The sequence below is a fragment of the Thamnophis sirtalis genome, unplaced genomic scaffold (genome assembly GCF_051295495.1).
Source record: "Thamnophis sirtalis isolate CommonGarterSnake01/CBP01778 unplaced genomic scaffold, rThaSir2_p1.2 scaffold_6, whole genome shotgun sequence".
Classification (NCBI taxonomy): domain Eukaryota; kingdom Metazoa; phylum Chordata; class Lepidosauria; order Squamata; family Natricidae; genus Thamnophis; species Thamnophis sirtalis.
The window spans coordinates 39,032,209-39,054,268 of record NW_028261386.1 but is presented as its reverse complement, the minus strand read 5'-3'; the positions used below and the strand labels follow the sequence as shown (position 1 = coordinate 39,054,268).

General features: G+C 39.5%; 1 protein-coding gene across 1 annotated transcript in view; it reads right to left on the bottom strand.

Moving 5' to 3' along the window:
• Positions 1-22,060, bottom strand: part of TTBK1 (tau tubulin kinase 1) — a 122,438-nt gene that overhangs the window by 82,228 nt on the left and 18,150 nt on the right. Inside the window, exons 3-4 of the mRNA XM_087717669.1 lie at positions 15,592-15,753; positions 1,212-1,359 (exon numbers count right to left, since the gene is read on the bottom strand). Coding sequence (XP_087573795.1) covers positions 1,212-1,359; positions 15,592-15,699 — 256 coding nt within the window. The 5' untranslated portion in view covers positions 15,700-15,753. The remainder of the gene's footprint in view (positions 1-1,211; positions 1,360-15,591; positions 15,754-22,060) is intronic.

The window sequence follows — 22,060 nt, the reverse complement described above, 5'->3', positions numbered from 1 at the left end:
AGCCAGGAGAATCTCGGAACTTCAGGCCCTTTCCATGAGGGAGCACCTCTGTATTTTTCACCAAGACAGAGCAGTGTTACATCTAGACCACTCTTTTGTCCCCAGAACACGTGTACAAGGTGTACACAGGGCCCAGAATTGACCCTGCCAAACTTTTGCCCGGCATCATCTCATCACCTGGAGAAGAAGTCGCACACCTTGGACGTCAGGAGGGCTCTCATAATATATCTAAAAAGGACTTCTTCCTTCGCAGGCCCTTTCCCTGTCCTTCCAGCCTTCGTCCTTGGGCAGGAAAGTAACAAGTTCCACGATTGGTTGGGCGCTGAGGGTGTGCATCACAAATGCTTACAATCTGCAGGGCATTGCACGACCAGGGCGCATTACAGCACACTCTACCAGAAGCCCAGCCAGTGTGAACAACGCAGGCAACTTTGGAAGAAGTATGTCAAGCAGCTGCATGATCCTTCCCTCCCCGTTCATCAAGCACTACAGACTGAACAGCTTTGCCTTGGCCGAAGCTGCCTTTGGCCAACAGGTGCTACAGAGTGTCCATAGGAAGGGGGTATCTTAGGACCAAATTGCGGCTCACCCGTAAGGACAAGCCAGCTTTGGTATATCCTATTCCTGGATGCTATTTCCACCCAGATGGAAAAGTGGTGTTGGTCTTACCTGATACGCCGCTTCTCATAGGGTGGAGATAGCATCCAGCCTTACCCTAACAAGATCATCCAGCCATCTATCTAAGAGGGTGGACATTACAGAGTACCACCGACTCATTGGACAAGGAGGGAGCCACACAGCAACTAGACGTGTTGAGTCTGTCACTGCACTGCAAAAAGCTGGGAGTCCCTAGCAACAGAGGGGTGACTTAACAGCTTTGACAGACTCAGTCCAATCAGCTTGCAGAGAGATCAACTAATTCCTGGATGCTATCTCCACCCTATGAGAAGCGGCATATCAGAGAAACGCCCCTTTCTTCACAAGCTACAATTAATGTAGCTCTTTATAAAAAACGGTGATAATTAAAACTGTATTAAAATCACGTGACATTGCAATATAAGAATTTCACTGAAAAGAAACACTGGATCTCAAACAAAGCTGTATTTTATGTTTAAACATGGTATATTGTCATGTATTAACACCAAACAGATAATAGTGCAATCAAACTCCATAAACCTCTGTACACTTTCCAGAATAATTATATCTTCTACCTTGTAGTTTTTTTAGAACAGCCACCTCCATCTTGAGGACTTGCTTTGGTTGCAGAGCTGACTCAACCTTCAGAGCTACATTCTCCCGAGTTAAAAGATCCATTGCTTCATAAATCTCACCAAAGCCACCACCACCAATCTTCTTCAACTAAATGGGACACAAAATCATCACAGTATTTAGCAATTAGGAAGATTTCACATCTTACCTGGAAAAAAAGTACTAAGCCATGCAATATTGTAATATTGGATATAACTAGAAAGTGTATTTAAAGATACAAATACAAAACCAAATAGTTGGTCTCTTAAGAATAATATGTGTAATAATGGACTTTAGCAAATATGGGCTGCTAAAATCCAGGAAAGATATTAAGTGGCAGTAGATACAGAAAATTAAATAAAATTAAATGTACATTTAATAAATCTTTAACATTTGTACCCTTTGCTATCAAGGCAACTTGTGTTAAAAGTAAAAGCAACCAGCACGGAAAAGATATAAAAATAAAATGATATTTTCGGGAAGCATACAAAAACAGTTTTACCATTTTGCATAAGTCATCACTTGATGGAACCACAAAACATCGTGGCCTACAGCCTGTTCAAAATCCTTTCCAAATGTTCAATGCCTTTCTAAATCAAAGCAGAGATAGGACTTAACAAACTTCTGGTAGAACTGCATTTCTGACAGAGAAGGATGTCTCTAGGATCCCATAAGATTGGAATATGCTTATTGTGTTAGATCTTATGAAACAACCAGAAAGGCAATCCCATAGATAACCATACTCCAAGTTAAGTTACAGATATCAATTAGTAATTTGAATTGGTGACCAGGTCAGAAAGCATAGGTGTAACATGGGCATATTGAGGTACACCCATAACTGCTTGCAAAGTTATATTCTCTATCAGATTCTAACTGATCAAGAGCAGCCCCATGTATAGCGCATACAGGCAGCAGGTAACTAAGGCATAAGATACCATGAGCAGGTTTCGTCAATAGAGGAGAAGGTAGAAAATGGCACATTTTCTATTCAAAAGGCATCCTGGCTATTATTAGCACATGCTCTTCCAAGAAAAGCCATCAGTCCCAATTGCACACCAGTTCTGCCTCAGAAATGCTACACAATGGAGAAATAAAAATGGAAAATCCAAGGCATACCTGATCCCAAGTCATTCATTTTTATTAGAATTGAAGCTAAATCAATTCCTCCTCATCGAGTTGCTAACAGCCTCCAGACACTGAGATATCATTTCCGCAATCAGCTCTAAATATACAACTGGTAATCATCTAGTAAAGTGATGGTACCTGAATCCATGTTATCAAGTTAGTTCCCTAATCAGATATTAAATAGAAGAGGAAAGAACACAGATCCCCTCCACCTCCACTGATACCAACTTGAGAGAATACAAAATAGTGTTTCCTTCTCCCAAAGTCTGGAAGAATACCATGATTGATGGTAATGGTCATTAAGAGGTCAAGCAGGTCCAGGAGAGTGGTACTATCTCTGTCCCAGTGCCACAAGATGTATCCACAAATAAATGGCGGAGCCTGGATGCCATGACCCCCCAGCAATAAAAGTATCGAGTGCGATCTCAGAGCTTTGAGATCGCACTCGATACTTTTATTGCTGGGGGGTTCTAACGGACCTAAATCATCCCGAAGAGATGGTGAACAGGAAGATTACATCTTGCTGATCTCGGGGATATCGCAAAATCTCTGAGAGAAGCAGGTTTAAAGTCTTCGTCTGGCAGTAAAAATTCCAGTCTTTTAAGGCTGACAGAGTCAGGGCAATTTGAAGGAAAAGTTTTTTAGCTGATAAGAAAATTTTATTGTTTAAAGAAAAACGGACTGCCTAAAAAATTTTAAAACTAATTTAAATTAAAAGAACAGAAGAACTTAGCGGCAATTTTGATCTTTCTAATGGTTTTGGACAGTGGTTATCTTACTTTTTAAATGTTATTCACATGGATTGATTCTAAGTAAATCTTTTCAAACGGATAGATTACTCCAACATTTCTGACTCTCTGTAAACTGGCTGTAAGCTAATTGACTACAATTAGACTGTTGACATCCTGACACTTTTATTGCTTGGCTGTTCTGGCTTAAGATCTGATAAGATTGTACAGCTCTTCCCTTTGTAGTCTGCTTTCACTTGCGAATGTTTCAGAGCTTTTAAGAAAAAATACAACTGCGTATAAACATGGCGTCTCTTCAAGCGTCTCTCCAAGTGATACTTTCAGCTTTGAAGAGGGTGATTGATACAGAGGACAGAATTCAGAGAAAATTGGATTATTTGGTGTTTTTGGCAACAAATTGTGAGGAAAAAACTGAGGATATTTATAAGATGGAAATTCAAAAAATTGAAATGGAAAACGGAGATAAAGAATTTGAGCTTGTTGATATTCGTGACAATTGGTTTATTTCTGAGGGAGGAAAGAATGGAATATTTGAAGAGGAGTTAAATGGAGAGAAAATTTACTTCAAAGGACACGGCATAGAAGAAGAAAATATCAAAGAATTTTGATATCATGAAATACTATTTGTAAAATATTTGATACCACTGCTGAGAATTAAAAACAAGCTGATAAAGGAAACAAAAAGAGGGCATCAACATTATATGAGAGATACCACAAACAAGAAGGTGCAAAGATTTCTTCGTATGGACTCGTTCAAAAAGATGTTTGGAGAATTGGATCCACAAATGGCAGCAGATATAAGACTGTTCTATTATTGGAGAGATACAGGTTGATAGATGGAAGAGTATAATTCAAAATTAGCTAAACTTAGTTAAATCCATTGGTAATAGGTATAGTTAAATAAAAATTGATAATGATAGGAACGTATACAATGTTGAGCTGTTATGATAAGTAATAATGGCTATGAGAAGGGAAGATTAGAAATATTTTTGGACTATATATAAAGATTATTAATAACAATAATAATTATAATAAAAAAACAAAACTATATATAGTTAAATGTTATCTAATAGGGGGAAAATGCTATGATATAGGATATAGTTAAATAAAGAAAGGATAATGATAATAAATTATATACATGGAGGATTAGAAAACTTTGGTATTAAATATTATGGATGTTTAGCTAAAACAGGATATGAGGACTTAATGTTAATGGAGGATTTTATAAATAAGTAAATGAAATGCCAGCATGTGGTTATGGATTGAATCTTGGTATACTTAAGGATGAAGGATGTTTAAATAACTGTAGTCAAATAAAAGCGGAGGTATGATGATGTTAATATAGTAAATATTTGAGTTAAGATATTTGAATTAATATGAATTATATTTGATGACGGTGGAAGAGATGCACAAAAGCTTTTTGTAACCAGCTGATATACTTTTTACAATATATGTTTGTTTTGAAAATAAATAAATAAATAAATAAATATTTTTTTTAAAAAAAGATGTATCCACAAATAAGAACAATGTTTTTCAACACTATATCCTGACATAAAACTTTCCTGAAAAGGGTCAAGATCAGAGGTGGGTTCCTACCAGTTTGGACCGGTTTGGCCGAACCGGTAGTGGTTTGCTGGCCTGGGTCGCCGGAACCAGCAGCGACCCAGGCTTACCACGCCCCCAAACTGGTTCCCTGGTCAGTGTGGCATGTTTTTTTTTTCATTTTAAAATATTCTGCGCATGCGCAGACCTATTTAAGGGCAACTGCGCTCACACAGAGAGCCCATGTTTGATGCGCATGTGAGCAAAGCAAGCGTGCACGCCCAAAATTGCGCGCACACTGAACCAGCAGTAATGCCGGAAGCAACCCATCCCTGGTCAAGATAATCTATTTCTTATAGATCTTTGCTCAAAAGGAGAAGTGGAAAATTGCCCAATATCACTGGATCGATTTCTTAAGGTGAGAGCACATCACCACTTTTTCAGGCAGAGAGAATCCCATTATTCAAAGATGAAATCACTTCCACTTAGTTCCCTCCAGAAGATTTTTCCCAGATGACCTTGACTAGGTAAAAGAGGCTGAGAGTGAGCACGCTAAAAGCCCTGAAAATTCCCTCTGCTTTCTCAAGTTTTGCAAAAATAAACTACTGCCAGTTAATGGATGAAAAATTGTCCTAGTAACACCCAGTCAGAGTCCGTTTTAGAAGAGATCTGAGAGATTTTATTCATAAAGGGCCTAGCATAATCTTTGCAAAGTACTATGCAATTGCCTTTAGGATATAGTATTCCTCTGACCATGGAAATGACCAACTTAAATATGCTAATCAGAAACACATCAAAGAAATAGTGGAGCTCCAAGTCAAAATAATTTGGATGCAAGATACATTCTTCAAAAACAATGAATTTTCTTTTAAGCAGAGTGAAAGTAGCCCCTAGAGCAGTGGTTCTCAACCTGTGGGTTGGGACCCCTTTGGGGGGTCGAACAACCTTTTCACAAGGGTTGCCTAAGACCATCGGAAAACACATATTTTCGATGGTCTTAGGAACCGAGACACCAATTTTATGGTTGGGGGTCACCACAACATGAGGAACTATATTAAAGGGCATTGGGAAGGTTGAAAACCACTGCCCTAGAGGTATTAATGGAAAAGTTCTTTTTTGAACTTTTTTTTCATTACCATGTGAATGAAATCTGAAAATAAAATCTAGGTAATATAGGCATTTTCACTCATTCAAAATGGAGGATTAATTTTATTAATTAATATTTATATTAATTAATATTTTATAATTAATTGTATTAATTATAAAATTCTGCTAGAATTTTGCAGTTCTCCCAACAATCATCTTCGTATTATACTACAATGATGATTTTTCCTGACCTGCTTCTTGTACATAATTAACAAACACAAAAATTCAGTGAGGAAAGAGTTTTTCTTTTATACAGCAATTTTTGTTTATTGCTAGATATGATACATGAGCATTATCTGGAAAAAATACCTCTATGTGGTCTCTTAAGAGTTAACATCTGCTTGATAATATATAATCAAATAATCAAAAACAGACTTGGGAGCAAATATATATCTTTTCAAGTGGGGATCAGAAAAAACAGATAGATTGAATAAATAATAAATTTATAAATGTAATTTTAATTGCAGGTGGTCTCCATGACTAAAGCATAAGTGTTTATTATGTTGCAGAATATACCTCTGAAGTTCAGTTTTCTTTTAGTTTTTTTTAATCTTTGAAAATGTTTGTTTCTATATTTTTATATTAATATTTAGGCATTTTGTTATTTTTCTAAGCACTTTTTGGAGTACTAAAAATTTTGGTATGAGACACTTTCTTCCATTTTCCTTGACTTATGAATATACATAGTTTTTATAGGTATTTATTACTTTTAACTGTTTCCTATTATAAGGCCTTAGATATGTCTCTAAGAGGAGAAGAATTTCTTAAAATTAGCATAACCTAAAACTGATTATTTTTTTAATTTTCAGTTATTTATTTATTTAAAAGTCTATCCTTCCTGATGAGATTAATTCGGCCAAGCATGGCTGTTTCAGGAAATTCTTAACTTGTATTGCTGTCAACTTACTCCTTCAGGGAATGGATGAACGTAGAAAAGGGTCAACTTCTTTGAACTGATACGTAAATGGGAAATGTTAAAAAATAGAAATAACATAGTATAAATAGAATACTAGGATTCTTGATTTCAAAGAAAACAAAATCTGACTGCAAACATATAGCTTTGATTTTTATATAAAAAAGAGATTTTAAATAATTAAATGATTTTAAAGTGTTCAAGATTAATTGGAATTCCAAAAGAAACAAAACTTCAACCATTCTAGTGAGGATTTTTTTTAGTACATTAGAATAAATCAATGTCTATACATTTAGTGAAAATCTGAATACCAAAATTGCTCAGAGAGGCAATTAAAAGGTAGGTAATCTTATATGCAGAGAACATATGGTAGCAATTTTGTCAGAAAAACTAAATGTTCAGAAACAACCAAGGATCAAGAATACTAGGAACAACAAAAGAAACTACTTCAAGTTTGTTATAATAAAAGGAAGAGATTATAAATTACAAAATCCCCTTCAAATGGAATTGAATTATAATTTCATATATATTAAATGATATCTGCATTTTTAAAAGAATGTATGCTAAAATGAGTGGCATAGATGCAATTATGACCAACGTTCTTGGGACAATTTTTAGATACCACACCAAGATAAACAGACAACTAAACACAAGTTCAAAGCAAATAATTCTATAGATGAATCCATCCAGATTAGAAAAAAAACTTGCCATTTTAAATAAACTGAAGATGTTTTGTACAATATCCACAGTTTAGTTTATATTGTGTATCTTCTTAACCTACCTTCACTGCACTGTTTACTTGTGTTTTTTTAATTATTGCAATTATTTATTTTTTATCTGCCCAGACCAAAATATTTAACAAATATATAAATATACTTTTTTAATCTATCTATACATACAAGTACAGAAAATATTTCTTATTAAACTAAGTACTTTTACACAGCAGTTTCATTCTTTGCAGCAAGTAGTAGGTGCCACCCATCAAAAAAGAAAGACCTGACCTACTTTTTACTTCTAAGTATTAAGTACAATCCATAAATGCAATAGAGGCATCAAATAAAACATTGTCCATTGCCAATCTAGGAATAAACATTGTGACCTAAAGTAGATTGAGATTTGTTACATCTTACATTCATATTCATTCTTCATAGTAAATATGGTAAGAATGACTAGAGTGCACTGACAAACTATATGAGTACCAAAATAATAAATTCAGCTAAAATGTTTAGGTTTCTTAGTACTACAAAATGAAATAATTTTGAGTTATTGATTAGAAAATGCTTGTTTGGGAATATAGCAGGAGAAAACAACTACAGATGTAAAACCAATTGAGAGACATGTATAGATAGAGCAAAGTATTTACTGACAGTTGCTGAGAGAGTGCTTTCAGAATAGTAGCAAAAACTGTTCTAAAAAAATTAAAATGATATTTCCTAACCATTTTTTTAAATCTCTACTGTCAGCAATGTGAGCATCAAATGCTTAGAAAGCGATTAGAAATTGAAGTGTCATCTTGTTACTAACAGCTCCATTTATCAAAGTATTGTCAGCCTACAGTATTTCAAAGAAGGTTTGACATTTGCATTAGCTGATGTAAAAAAGAATTTTACTGTTTTGCTATGGAAACTATGTAAGTATTAAAAAGGGGGGGGGATATCAGCCACGGCCCAGCATTATAATTTTGTGCTTGGGGTCATGTCTCTAGAATCCCAGCAATGAAAATCACGTAAGATGCCGAAATATTTCTGACAACAAATGAGAAGATTCTGTCCCTGCAGGTCTCTGCAGTTCCATTTTGCCAAATGCTAACGCAGTTCATAGGATGGCTTCCAAGAAATAGGAAATATGTTAGCAAACTAAAGGGTGAGAAGAAACTATTTTACTTTACCAATATTCTACACCATCCACCTCACTTAAATGATTATTGGAGGAAATGACATACAATAGGCCCTAAATAGTAACAGACAAATCTAAGTTAGCCGGGTAACTTTGAGCCAGTCATTTTCTCTCAACCTGAGGAATGCAGCAATGGCAAACCACTTCTGAAAAAAACTTGCCAAGAAAACTGCAGGGACTAATCCAAGCAGTCTATAAGAATAGGAAAAGATTGAACAAAAGAAGAAAAAAAATCCAATAATTCTAGAGCCGAGGTGGCGCAGTGGTTAAATGCAGCACTGCAGGCTACTGCTAGATCAGCAGTTCAGCGGTTCAAATCTCACCGGCTCAGGGTTGACTCAGCCTTCCATCCTTCCGAGGTGGGTAAAATGAGGACCCAGATTGTTGGGGGCAATATGCTGACTCTCTGTAAACCGCTTAGAGAGGGCTGAAAGCCCTATGAAGCGGTATATAAGTCTACTGCTATTGCTATTGCTATTCTAGCCAGAAAGCTGCTAAGGGGCCATAAATGTTGTAAGAAAAAATGGTTTCTAGACTTGATATAAGACTTAGAAATGCCACAGCACTTCAGGAGTGAGAATGAACTTGAATTTAAGTTTCCTAGATTTAAAGTTCTTACACGCACCTGAAGCTGGTGATCTTATCAGTGAAAGCATTTATATCTAAATTTAACAATTTCTGAGGATTGTCAAGATGATCAAATCTTGGGAAGGGAGGAGAGGAAGAAATCTTTACAGATTACCACATCCAATGCAAGTATTCCACTGGTCACTTTCCACTTTCTTCCTCTGTTCTGTTAATCATTGAGAGATTAAAGGAAGGAAGATTGTATAATAGATCTTTCCTTCATGATCTTTGGGATCATAGACAAAGGAAAATTGGGTGTTTGCAATGGATGACAATAGTGAATGTGTGATAGTATTACAGAATTCCAGTTTCAAATTTCCCAAAAACTTGTGGATTGTTGTTGCTGAAAAGTTACACAGAAAATTTAAAGACTGGCAATAATAATATCCCCTACACAAAGATAGAGTATCTTTGCAAGATACTTAAGCTAAACAAGCCTCTTTGCAAGCCTCTTAAGCTAAACAAGGATTTTCCCCTTGGTTATTGAGGAGGTAGTAGAAATAAAAATTATAGCTTTTTCAAATATTGTCAGTCTCCTTAAATAGGAAAATCCTAACCATAACAAATATCAATAAAATGTGTATTCAGAAAATAAAGAAAAAATATATATCTTAAGCCCTCAGAAAGGTGATTAGGAATGTTGAAGATAAATTTAAACATGGATAGATTTTGAAGGATCACATTTATATAGTCTAAACCTGGATATAATCTTATATAGCTAAATAACAGATTTAAAACAGGATGAAGAAAATCTGCAAATTCTTCCAGGGGTGGACAGCTGAAATCTACTCAAACTTAGCACCCCAGCACCCCTTCATCACGAATGTCTCTCTGCGGTCTTTTCGAGAAAAATTAAAGGCAGTAAAGGCAGAGACAGAAACTAGCAAGTTTCTATCAAGACTAGAAAATTGCTTTATTGGAGGAGCAATATTTAATAGAGAAAGAGTATCTTAGCGTTAATTTGGCTAAATGCATAAGTGCTACCCTTCCTAAAGACAAAGAAGTCAAGGAAATATTCTTATACCATCTCACCAACTTTGAAATAATTTTTGAGAAAAGGAACATTATAAACGGGACGTACTCTGTAGTATTCTATTAAAGATCCAGGAATGCAAACAGACTGTGGGAACTGGGTTTTGGCAAAAATAAAGCTGACAAAATACAAAATTATTTATGGAAACTGATATTTTTAAAAACTATATCTGAAGGAATTAGGAAAAGTTCTCTGTAACTAATACATGTGTAATGTATTAAGGTCTGTATGATTGCAAGGGATGTGTAATACAGGTAGTCATTGACTTATGACAATTGAGCTCAAAACTTCTATTATTAAATGAGATATGTGTTAAGTGAGTTTTGTCCCAATTTGAGACCTTTCTTGCCACAGTAGTTAAATGCATCACCGCAGTTGATAAGTTAATAACCTGGTTGTTAAGTGAATTTGGCTTCCCCATGGATTTTGCTTGTCAGAAATTCACAACAAGTCATCATATGACTCTGGGACGCTGCAATTGTCATAAATAAGAGTCAGCTGTTAAGTATCTGAATTTTGATCATGTGAGGACAGGTATGCTGCAAAGATCATAGCTACGAAACTGCCGTTGCAACTTTGAACAGTCACTAAACAAATTGTTGTAAGTAAGAGGACTACCTGTACTTGGTGGATTTTCGGTGATTCAACAGTTTTGGAAATCAATGTATCAGGAGATAAACAAAATCTGTTTATACTTTCTTCTTTCAACAATCAAATTTGTATATTTATGGGAATATAATAAATATAATAAACTGAATTGGTATCCTTCTTCTTAAAAGGGGATATTAGGCTATTTTGGGGCTATGTGTAAATGACTTATCATGTAAATGTATTTAAATTATCATATAATCCCTCCAGAATAAACATCCAGAAGACTGAGCATACAGTGTAAATCTATTTCTTTTAATTAATTGAAACTAAGTAAAACAATTAAAGCACCAGGTTAGAAACTAGGAAACTGAGATCTAATCATACTTTAGGCATAAAACCATATGGGGAAATCTGGGACAGGTCATTTTTTCTCAGGCCTGGGTAGAAGGCAGCTGCAAACCAGTTTCAAAAACCTTGCCAAGGACTAGTCCAAGTAGTTGCCAGGAATCAAAACTGACACAAAGACACACAAAGACAGACATAAAGAATAACATATTTCTAAAAATTTAATAACTATTCAGAAGTTGCATAATCATTGTATAATACCTTATTCAAAAAATAACAATTTGTGATAACGAACAGGCATTGCAGCATGACGATTTGGAGGGCAATACAGTGAACATGCCATTGCTAAGTGATGGGTTTAAACTAGAAGCAAATAAAGTTATAGTAGTCAGCATGGGTTTTGTAACCATATTCCAAAAAAGATGTTGATACTTTAGAGGAAGTTCAGAGAAGAGCAAGTAAGTTGATCAAAGGCCTGGAGACTAAACAGCTGCTGCAGATTTTGGGTTTGGCTAGTCTAACGAAAAGAATTAGGGGGCAACATGATAGCAGTATTCCAGTATTTGAAGGGCTACCACAAAGAAGAAGGGTCAAATTATTCTACAAAGCACAAGAGGGCAGGACAAGAAACAATGGTTGGAAACTAACCAAAGAGAGAAGCAATCTGGAATTAAGAAGAAACTTCCTGATAGTGAGGACAATTAACCAGTGGAACAGCTTGCCTTCAGAAATTGTGGGCGCTCCATCACTGGAGGTTTTAAAGAAGAGACTAGACAGTCACTTATCTGAAATAGTATAGGTTCTCCTGCTTCAGCAGGGGTCTGGAATAGAAGACCTCCAAGGTCCCTTCCAGCTCTATTCTATTCTAAATTGTGAAATCATGTGATTGTATTTAAGTGATAACAACCAAGAAAAGACTCACTTGCCATCATAATCCAAGATGCATGAGTCATTGTGTAGGAAGCAGTGGGACTCCCAGATAAGGCACATAGAGGTGCCAAAGAAGAGTAGAGGAGACCCAGTGCACACATGCAAATTGAGAGGTGGGGGATGTTGTAGTACAGCATCTGAGGGAAGAGGGGAACAGATGCATGCAAGCACAGGGAGGACAAGGAAAGGAGGAAACAGGTGTGTGTGTGAAGGCAAGCCAAGGGAGAAAGCACAACATGGTGCATGTGAAGGAAAGCTGACACACACACACAATTATACTTTCTTTTTTATTTCTATTTTCTGTTTTTCTCCTTTGCACCTTTCACTTTTTCTTTTGATTATTTTTCTTTTAGTTTATATTATATTTTACTTATTGCAATTAAACTCTTAATAACGTGTGTGTGTGTGTGTGTGTGTGTGTGTGTGTGTGTGTGTGTGTAAAAACACAAAAGGAACAGAAAATGAGCCCTTAAGACCTGGGTCTATCCCTAGAATATGAGTTAGTGTAGGTGACAGCCTCTATGCACACTGCTTCATTGGGTCCAATATATTGGGAATACTTCCAGAAAAAAATATAAAGAAACGACAACAAGACTTCATTTGAAGATCATTTTCACATGACCTCTTTGAACATTTTTATAGTGAGCTCACTGAAGACACTAAAACACCATCTGCCCAACATACCATGGTTTACGGTTTGAGAAAATAAATGAATATTCCACCTGGCTATTTTCTACTATTCTACGTAGTTTGCCCTGATTATCACCAGCTTCCTTAAGATTTCACATATTGTCTACAATGACTGATGCCCACCACAAAAAGATTATTAGTTTCAATAAGCTAACCATAGTTCTGAAATTGCTCTGGCAATTAAATTCCCAGCGATTTAGGTAACAATAATTTTCAGATAGACATATAGCACTGAAAACTGAACACCGTGGAAAACGTTTTGAGAGATAAGACGACTAAGACAAGCAATGTGAAAGAAGGACAAAGAGGAAAGAAAGGAAGATTAAAATGTGCATACATAACACAGATTGGTAAGAAATGGCATCTTCATTAAATTATTGTAGGAAACTACTGTCTTCTAAGCATATCATTTGTAATAGCAAAGATGCTATATTTAGCACTTCAGTCTTCTCCTGCAAAAATACTATGCTTAATTCAATATGACATTGGATAAATGAATACAACAAAAGCTGGTCTTGCTGACTCCCTGCCAAGTCCTTCATAGCAAGCATGAAAACCACTTTAGCAATTGACCTCCTCAGTATTCTGACGCTACACAAATAGCCGGGAAGGAAAGCAAAGCAAAGCAAGATACAATTACATTGCTGCAGATGAATTGGGAAAATGTCTCAAATATCTGCATCTTAAAATTGAGATATTATATATAAAGGACATTAGCAGAGAGAGCACATTGTTATACAGAAGAGTGCATTGTTATACAGAAACAGATTGTTATATAGAAACAGATTATGAATAATGTACAGAACTAAACTGTGGCAACAGCTTAGTGGTTGAGTGCAGTATTTTGTTGTTGGTAAAAATAGGTAAAACAATGTTTTACAGTAATTTGACATAGTGTAATTATCAGGCTGCAGCTATGTTTTTTTGTACATAGTTGCAACCTGATAATTTACAAGCAGCTGTAAATAGATAATGATAAAAAAATACAAAGAATGCCCAGATAATGGAACAGTAACATTAAAGTAATTTCTGCACAAGGCCACTTTTCCCATTTTTCAATGGCGACACTATTTTGTATACTTTTTTCTTCCATTCAACAGTGTCTGAGTCTCAGAGACTACCTGGACAAGTGCCTGCAGTTTCCTTGGCAAGGTTTTTCAGAAGTGGTGTGCCACTGACTCTTTCCTAGGGGTGAGAGAAAATGACTAGATTACAAATGCCTATCTGGCTACGTGCCTGTCAGGATTAGAATTCACCATCTCCTGGTTTCTGATGCCTTAACCACTACACTGCACTGGTTCTATTAAGCACCTGGAATACTACATCTAGTTTTGGTCACCACATTACAAAAAAGATGTTGAGACTTTGGAAAAATTGCAAAGAGCAATTAAGATGATTAAGGCCCTGCAGACAAAAACATATGAAGAACAGTTGCAGGATTTGGGTTAAGATAATCTAGAGGGGGGGGGAAGGAATAGAGGGGACATGATAGAGTATTCCAGTATTTGAGAGGTTGCCACAAAGAGAAGTGGGTCAACTTATTTTTCAAAGCACCAGAGGGAAGAACAAGAAACGAAGGATGGAAACTAATCAAGGAGAGAAGCAACCTAGAATTAAGGAGAACAGTGAGAGCAATTAACCAGTTGAACAGCTTGCCATCAGAGGTTGTGGGTGCTTTATCACTGGAGGTTTTTACGGAGAGACTGGAAAGTCACTTGTCTCCTGCTTGAGCAGGGGGTTGGACTAGAAGACCTCGAAGGTCCCTTCCAGCTCTATTCTGATTGATATACTGTATTTAATGCTACATTAATTCTTAAGGGCACGCAAGTATCCCTAGGCCTCATTGAATAATGGCACCAACTCCTGCTGATGTGAAGATTAAACTTTTTAGAATGTTTTAGAAAGAGGAATGGCATTGGCTCCACCTAAGCTTTTGCACCCTAAAGTACTGTCTACTCAGCCTTAGCTTAAAGTCAGTCTGAGTACATACTATTCAGGTATGAGAGAATAATTAGGCAAAATAGAAAACATGTAACCATACAACAAAGAACTTAGCTGAATAAGTATAAAAGAGCATCTTGAAATCTGTCACAGAATAGCAGGGAAAAAGTGACTGCACATCAGATGATCTCCCAGTCCTTGCTGTATACCTCCAGTTCTAGGGTGGAAAGGTTAACAAAACTGATCTATTTGCACCTACTAAAGCTCATCATTCAAAATGACTTCATCCAGAACGCATTATATAATAAGAACACCAGCTTACACTTTGTTCTCACAAAGTCTCATTAAAAACATCAGAGAAACCAGATACCACATCATCTACAAGCATCTTGTGCAGGAGTGAAAAATTCATATAACATTGTTTAGGAGCACAATAACCCTGGTGAACAAAATTATTATTCAAAGTAAGCAGGGCTCGTTATATTGAATAGGGATTGGATTTTCTGCCCCGCCTCCTACTCCCCCAAGTTTTGCAAGTTTTTGATTCTTTATATAAATTCTATTAATCCTCTAATATACTATAGCTTTTATGAGTTTCCTGTTTTAAAACAGTAGCAATCCGTGCTGCTGGATTTTGGTGAGGTAGAGATTCTGTGAGCTGCAAAGACAATTTCAGGGTACATGAAGCCCTCAATCTTTGAGATTTGCTCACCTTGTATTGAAGACATTATCTCTATCAGGGTAGCAGCTAATTTAGAGCACATCTCAAATCCTCAGATAGGATTGGCAGAATAGAGATACAGGCATAGACTCACCACTTTCCAACGGTCCTTTACCACATAGTTAGCCGGCAAAATGTCAACCTGTTCCCCTCCTCCGCTCATGTTTGGTTCGTCTTTGATAGCAGGTGCTAGGCACTGCATCTGCCAGCCAGAAAATAGTTTAGTAGCAGCTCCCAATTTAAATGAGCCATTTATCTAGAAAGAAGAGAAAATACACACAAAAGGGGATGGGGAAACACAAAAGAGTTAATGCAGATTACAAGGGGTCAAATGGGTAGCAATCGGCAGTAACATTAAAGAAGGTGCTAAACTCACCTCAAGATCGAGCACAGCTTGCAATAAGCCTGGCTGGCTCAAGCAACTGCCCTCTTTAAAAATTCTTCATCTGTCCTCATGCACAAAGGAGCAGAAGCAACCATGCTGTGAGACGCGGCACAAAATTAAAAATAGTGGACAAGGTACTGGCTTTTACCATGCAGGATTTTCAGTGCAGGAAAACTGAAAGCCAGCAACTCAGTAACTTAGTGATAACAAGGCCAGCAACAATGCAAGAGCCATAATTATCTTAATAATATGTATAATATTGTAGAATTAACCAGAGTTTGATACTTTAAACCAGTGTTTTTCAACCTTTTTTGTGCAAAGGCACACTTTTTTCATGAAAAAAATCACGAGGCACACCACCATTAGAAAATGTTAAAAAAATTTAACTCTGTGCCTATATTGACTATATATAATAATTTTTTCCCATGGCACACCTTACACTATGTCACGGCACACTAGTGTGCCGCGGCACAGTGGTTGAAAAACACTGCTTTAAACAACACTTAGCTCAAGGCTTGCCAGATACCACAGACAGCTGGATTGAAGAAGAGTCACAGAGTATTGCAGATTGTCAAATTTAAAAAAAACAACATTATTTTCACGAGGCAACCATGAAACACATTCACAATGTGTTTTTGATAAGCCAAATATATGAGGTTATATTAATAATATACTATAAACAATAATTAAAAAAACAAGGTAGCGGGAAAAGTAATGCAATATAATGATTAAGATGAGGGGATCCAGACTCATGTTCCCACTCAATTACAGAGTTTGCTGGATAAATTTGGGATATTCGGGATATTAGAATGTGATATGCAAGAGAGGCTTTTCCAAATTTATCCAGCAGGTTCTATAATTGAGTGGGAACATGAGCCTGGATCTCATCAAGTATCGTAATATTATATTGAATTACTTTTCATGCTGCCTTGTTTTTTAATTACTGGTATTGTTATAATATATTAATTAATATAACCTTATATATTTGGATTATCAAAAATACATTGTCAATGAATAAAGAAGAAAATAGTCTTGCAATGTTACATTTTCCACTCCCAAAATTCACATGTGTTAACAGGTAATATATCTAAAGAGCGCTACGACTGCAGCAGATTAAACAGGTAATAAATGTAAAGAGCATTAGGACTGCAACAATTTCACTGCAAATCATTCCTTACACCAAGGTGATTTTGTACTATCTCATCTGTTTCTTCCTCTATTACATATGTAACTGCATTCAAGATTACTATAAACTTTTGGTGTTTAAAAAAACAAATGAAGTTAAACTGCATGTGCAAAAGAAAAAATATAGTTAATCTCTTCCGATTGTTACAATTCTCATGCTAATCATAATGTATGGAAGAGTGTATCATAAAATGCTTTGTAGCAATAAACAGCCAGAATATAACTGGATAAATTTGCAAGAATTGTTGCTTTCAAAAAAAATGTAATTGCTTTGTTTTTCAATTGGAAAACTAAATATCCTCTATCATATATGCAGACTCTTTTAGCATGTGGAATTCCCCATTTTTTCAGTGGGGGGCAGTTAGTTCATCAAAAATAATAGGGAAACTATCATTTGAATGACAGAAACACACATTTCTCCTATTTTTGCTTCTTCTTGAATTGAGATGATAATCCAAAAAGCAAGAGTCTACCAGTTCAACCAAATGTGTTTGTATTGTTTGGCATGAATGGCTTAAAATGACTGTTGGCTTACCTGAATGGTCGTTCTCTAGGCGCTGCCGGAGTGTCCAAGCATGGGTTAACTTCAGCTTGCTGCCCAAGGACTGAGTTCAAATCTTTGTGTAGCTACGCCTCCTGTTCCCCACAGAGGCTCAGTTTTAAAAACAAAGGTATCCTATCCAAAGGTTGCTGTACGGAAAAGACCGTGTCTTATAGGTGCTAAGTCCTGCACCCACACAAGAAAAAAACCCGGGCGGGGTTGGACACTCCCACAGCGCCTAGAGAATGACTATTCAGGTAAGCCAATGGCCATTCTCCTAGGCGCTGCTTGGAGTGTCCAAGCATGGGACATAGCTAAGCTATGTGGTCCCAGGGTGGGAAGAAGGAATGTACCAGTTAATAGGGGCCGAAGGACCCGCTGTAAGACCCTCCTTCCAAACGAAGCCTCAGCCGAGGCAAAGGTGTCCAGTCTGTAATTTCGAATGAACGGAGACGGCAAGGACCAAGTGGCCGCCCGACAGATCTCCTCAATAGGTGCTTGAATGGTCCAGGCGGCCATCGTCACGGCGCTCCTCGTGGATTGTACTGTTATACGAGGAGGAACAGGCCTGGCTTGTTGTTCATAGGCCAACTTGTGCGCAGCCAGTGACCAATGGTGGAACATGACACTTTCCCCCCCATTGAAGTAGGTTGGAATGAAACGAAGAACGATTCCAACTTGCGAAAGGAGGCCATCCTCTTTTTGTACACCTGCACAATGCGACGCACATCCAGCTTGTGCCAGACCTGCTCCCTGGGATGACTATAGTGCGGGCAAAAGTCAGGGATGATCACCTCCTGCATTCTGTGGAATAAACTGTTAATTTTTGGTAAAAAGGCTGGGTCCAATCTCAGAATGACCCTGTCCGAATGCATGATACAAAGGTCCTCCCTAACAGAGAGCACAGACAGTTCTGAGATTCTGTGCGCTGAGGTAATGGCTATGAGGAAGGCAGTTTTGAGCGACAAATGTCATAGACTAACCGAGCGAATAGGTTTGAATGGCGGTGATGTTAGAGTCTGCAAGACAATTGACAAGCCCCAAGTTGGGTAACGGTGCACCGTCGGAGGGCATAAGTTGGTAGCTCCCTTCAGGAAGCTGCGAACCCTTGGGTGTTTGCTGAGCGGTTGAGAATCATCTCTGGACCAGATGGTAGCCAGGGCTGCTGTCTGCCTCCGAAGTGTGTTGAGGGCAAGGCCCTTGTCCAAGCCCTCCTGTAGAAAATCCAGGATTTGCGGAATTGTCGCAGCCGTGGCGATGATTTGATGGGAGTGACACCAGGAAGAGAAACTGGTCCATGTTGCATCATAGATCCACACAGTAGAAGTTCTCCTGGATGCCTGGATAGTGTGGGTGACCGTCAGAGAAGTTGTCCTGCCTCAGGAGCTCCCCTTCAAGTGCCAAACGGCCAACTGAATCCATCGAGTGAGGAATGGCCCCCTGGCAGAGGGAGATCTGCTCCTGAGGAATGCGCCAATGCTTGCTCACCGACAGACTGACATGGTCGGCGAACCAGGACCTCCTTGGCCAGTGCGGCGCCATGAGCAGTACCTTGGCCTCCTCATGTAGGATTTTCCTGATCACCTGAGGTATCAGTGTGAGGTACGGGTACCCGTACAGCAGTCCTGGGGCCAGCAACACCGAAGAGTGTCCATCCCTTCCACATCAGGGCATTGGAACCTTGAAATAAACTGGAGGAGCTGAGAGTTCTCAGGACTGGCAAATAGGTCTAGAACCGGGAGACCGAACCTCTCCGTCAGCTGGTGGAACAGAGATGGATGAAGCTGCCACTCCGAGTTGCTGATGGTTGTTCTGCTCAGCCAGTCCGCTGTCACCTTGTCTTCCCCAGAGATGTGGTCCGCCTTCAAAGACTCGAGGTGGCGTTCCGCCCAATGCCCCAATGCCTCTGCCTCCGACATCAGGGCCGTTGATCGAGTGCCGCCCTGATGGTTGATGTAAGCCTTGGTGGCAATGTTGTCCATCAGAATGTGGACATGACGGCCCTCGATGAATCGAAGGAAGTGGTGCAGGGCAAGTCTGGTGGCTCTGAACTCCAGCCAGTTTGTTGTGGGCGAGCTCCGCCTGTGACTACCTGCTCTGTGTCACGTGAGTCTGTAGGTGAGCGCCCCAGCCGTATAAGCTGATGTCTATTGTTATGACTAAGCGCTCTGGTTCCTTGAAGAGGGATCCCCTCGATAGTGCTGAGGATTGCCACCACCCGAGCGACCGAACCACTCTTGGGGGAACGGTGACCACCCACTTGGAGTAGCTGGCCTTGCATCACTGTATGGGGAGAAGGAACCACTGAAGTTCTCGTGCATGCAGCCGTGCCCATGGAACAACAGCGATGCATGAGATCAGCTTCCCCAGCAGCTGAGATAGAGTCACTAGAGGCACTGACCTGGATTTCCTGATATGGCGTATGAGGGGTGTGATGCTGTCCCTTCGCTCCTGCATGAGGAAAATCTTGCAGGTTCTGGAGTCGATCACAGTGCCTAGGTGTTGAATCCTGGAGGTAGGTTCCAAATGGCTCTTCTTCAAATTGATGGAGAACCCGTGTTGCTGTAGTGCGTGGGCGGTGGCGTTGAGATCCTGGCACGCCCTCTGTCTGGACGCCGACATTAACAGGATGTCGTCCAGGTAGCAGACGATCCTCACTGGCCAAGTCCTGAGGTGTGCAGCGACAGCAGCCAGGAGCTTGGTGAAAGTCTTGGGGGCCGATGATAGGCCAAAGGGGAGAGCCTTGTAATTGATAATGCTAGTTTGCAAACTGGAACCTCAGGAACTTGCAATGCGCTGGATGAATGGGGACATGTAAGTACGCTTCCTTCAGGTCGATTCAAGTCAGGAAGTCGCCCAGCCTGATGCAACCCAAGATGGTCTGGAGTAACTGCATCTTGAAGCGCTTGTACGCTATGTGGATATTGAGTTTCTTGAGGTCCAGGATGGCTCTCACTCCTCCTGAAGCTATGGGAACCAGAAAGAGGATCGAGTAGAATTCCCTGCCTTCCTGACCCCGGGGCACCTACTCTATGGCCGCTATGTCCAGTAGATGCTGGATCTCCGCCTGCATAATTTGTCGCTTGTGGGGCGACTTTGGGATGGGGCAACGAATGAAGGACCAGGGAAGAAGGGAAAGAAAGTCTAAGGTGAGGCCGTGACTAATGGTACCCAAGCGTCCGTCATTGTCTCCTCCCACTGGTCGGCATAAAGCTGTAGCCGACCCCCAATGGGAGAGGACCGGTGATGGTCACTTGGATCTGCAAAAGGAGCAGTTGGAAAAAAACCTTTGAAAGGACCAGCGATTCCCCTGCTGCCTGGGTTTGTCCCTGAAGGACGCCCTATCCTGGGTGCAGTCCTGTGATTGGGAATAGGATCTGGCAAAGCTCCCCGAGGTAGAAGGGGAGTCATTGTTCCAAAAGGACTGCCTAGGAAAATAGGACCAGCCTTTGCGGTCTGGTTTCTTGGTGACCGTCAGTAAAATCTTCCGTTTGTCCTTGGATTCAATCAGGACAGAGTCCAAGGCCTCCCCAAATAGCTTGCTGCCCTTGAAGGGTGCCAATGCCAACTTCCACTTAGCTTTCATGTCTGCCTGCCAGTGGCATAGCCACAGCAAGCAGCAAGTGGTCATATTTGAAGCCATAGCCCTTGATAAAAATTTGGTGGTGTTAAGTGAAGCGTTGGCCGAGTACTCAACTGCTGCAATGATGTTGTTCACGTCTTGGTGTGACCTAGTATCCCCAGCAGGGAGGTTGGCTAACAGCTTGTGAAGCCAATATAGTGCTGCTATAGGAGGAGGTCTTCATGGCCCACGCAGTGGCCATGTGAGTTTTATGACAGGCCTTCTCCACCTTTTTGTCTTCTGCTTTCAGACCTTCCAGTAGGTCGGCTGGGAGGGCCGAGTTGGAAGTCAGTGCCACTATGGGATCATCCACTTGCGGAAGCTTCAAGAGCTCCTCCATGGCGGTCGCTACCAAGTAGAGCGTCTTATCTACCCCATTAGGATTGGCCAATAACCCAGGTTGAACCCATTGTCGCTGTATGATGTCCAGGAACAGCTGTGGCGCTGGAACCAACTCCTGAGCAATCTCCTTAAAGAGGCCTGCACCTAGATCCCCTGGTCCTATAGTCTCCTTGTTACCCTGATCAGTGTTATTCTTATCAGATTGGGCAGGAAGTCCCATTTGAATGGACGAAGCCCTAGCTTTGGTCAGAATGGCCTTGAACATTGTAGGCTTAAATAAGCCAGAGAATGTGAGGGTGTTGGGGGCCAGATTCTGGTCCTCCGACAGATCAGGGGCATCCTGTCCACCCTCCTCCTCATCAGACACCTCGCTGACCACTGAGGAAGCAGGAGGAGAGGCCCCGGAGGGTTGAGGGAGAACCCCAGTGTTCTGCCCCCGGCTTAGGCTTTGCTCAGGAGGGGCAAAGATAAACCCAGTTCTTGGCTGC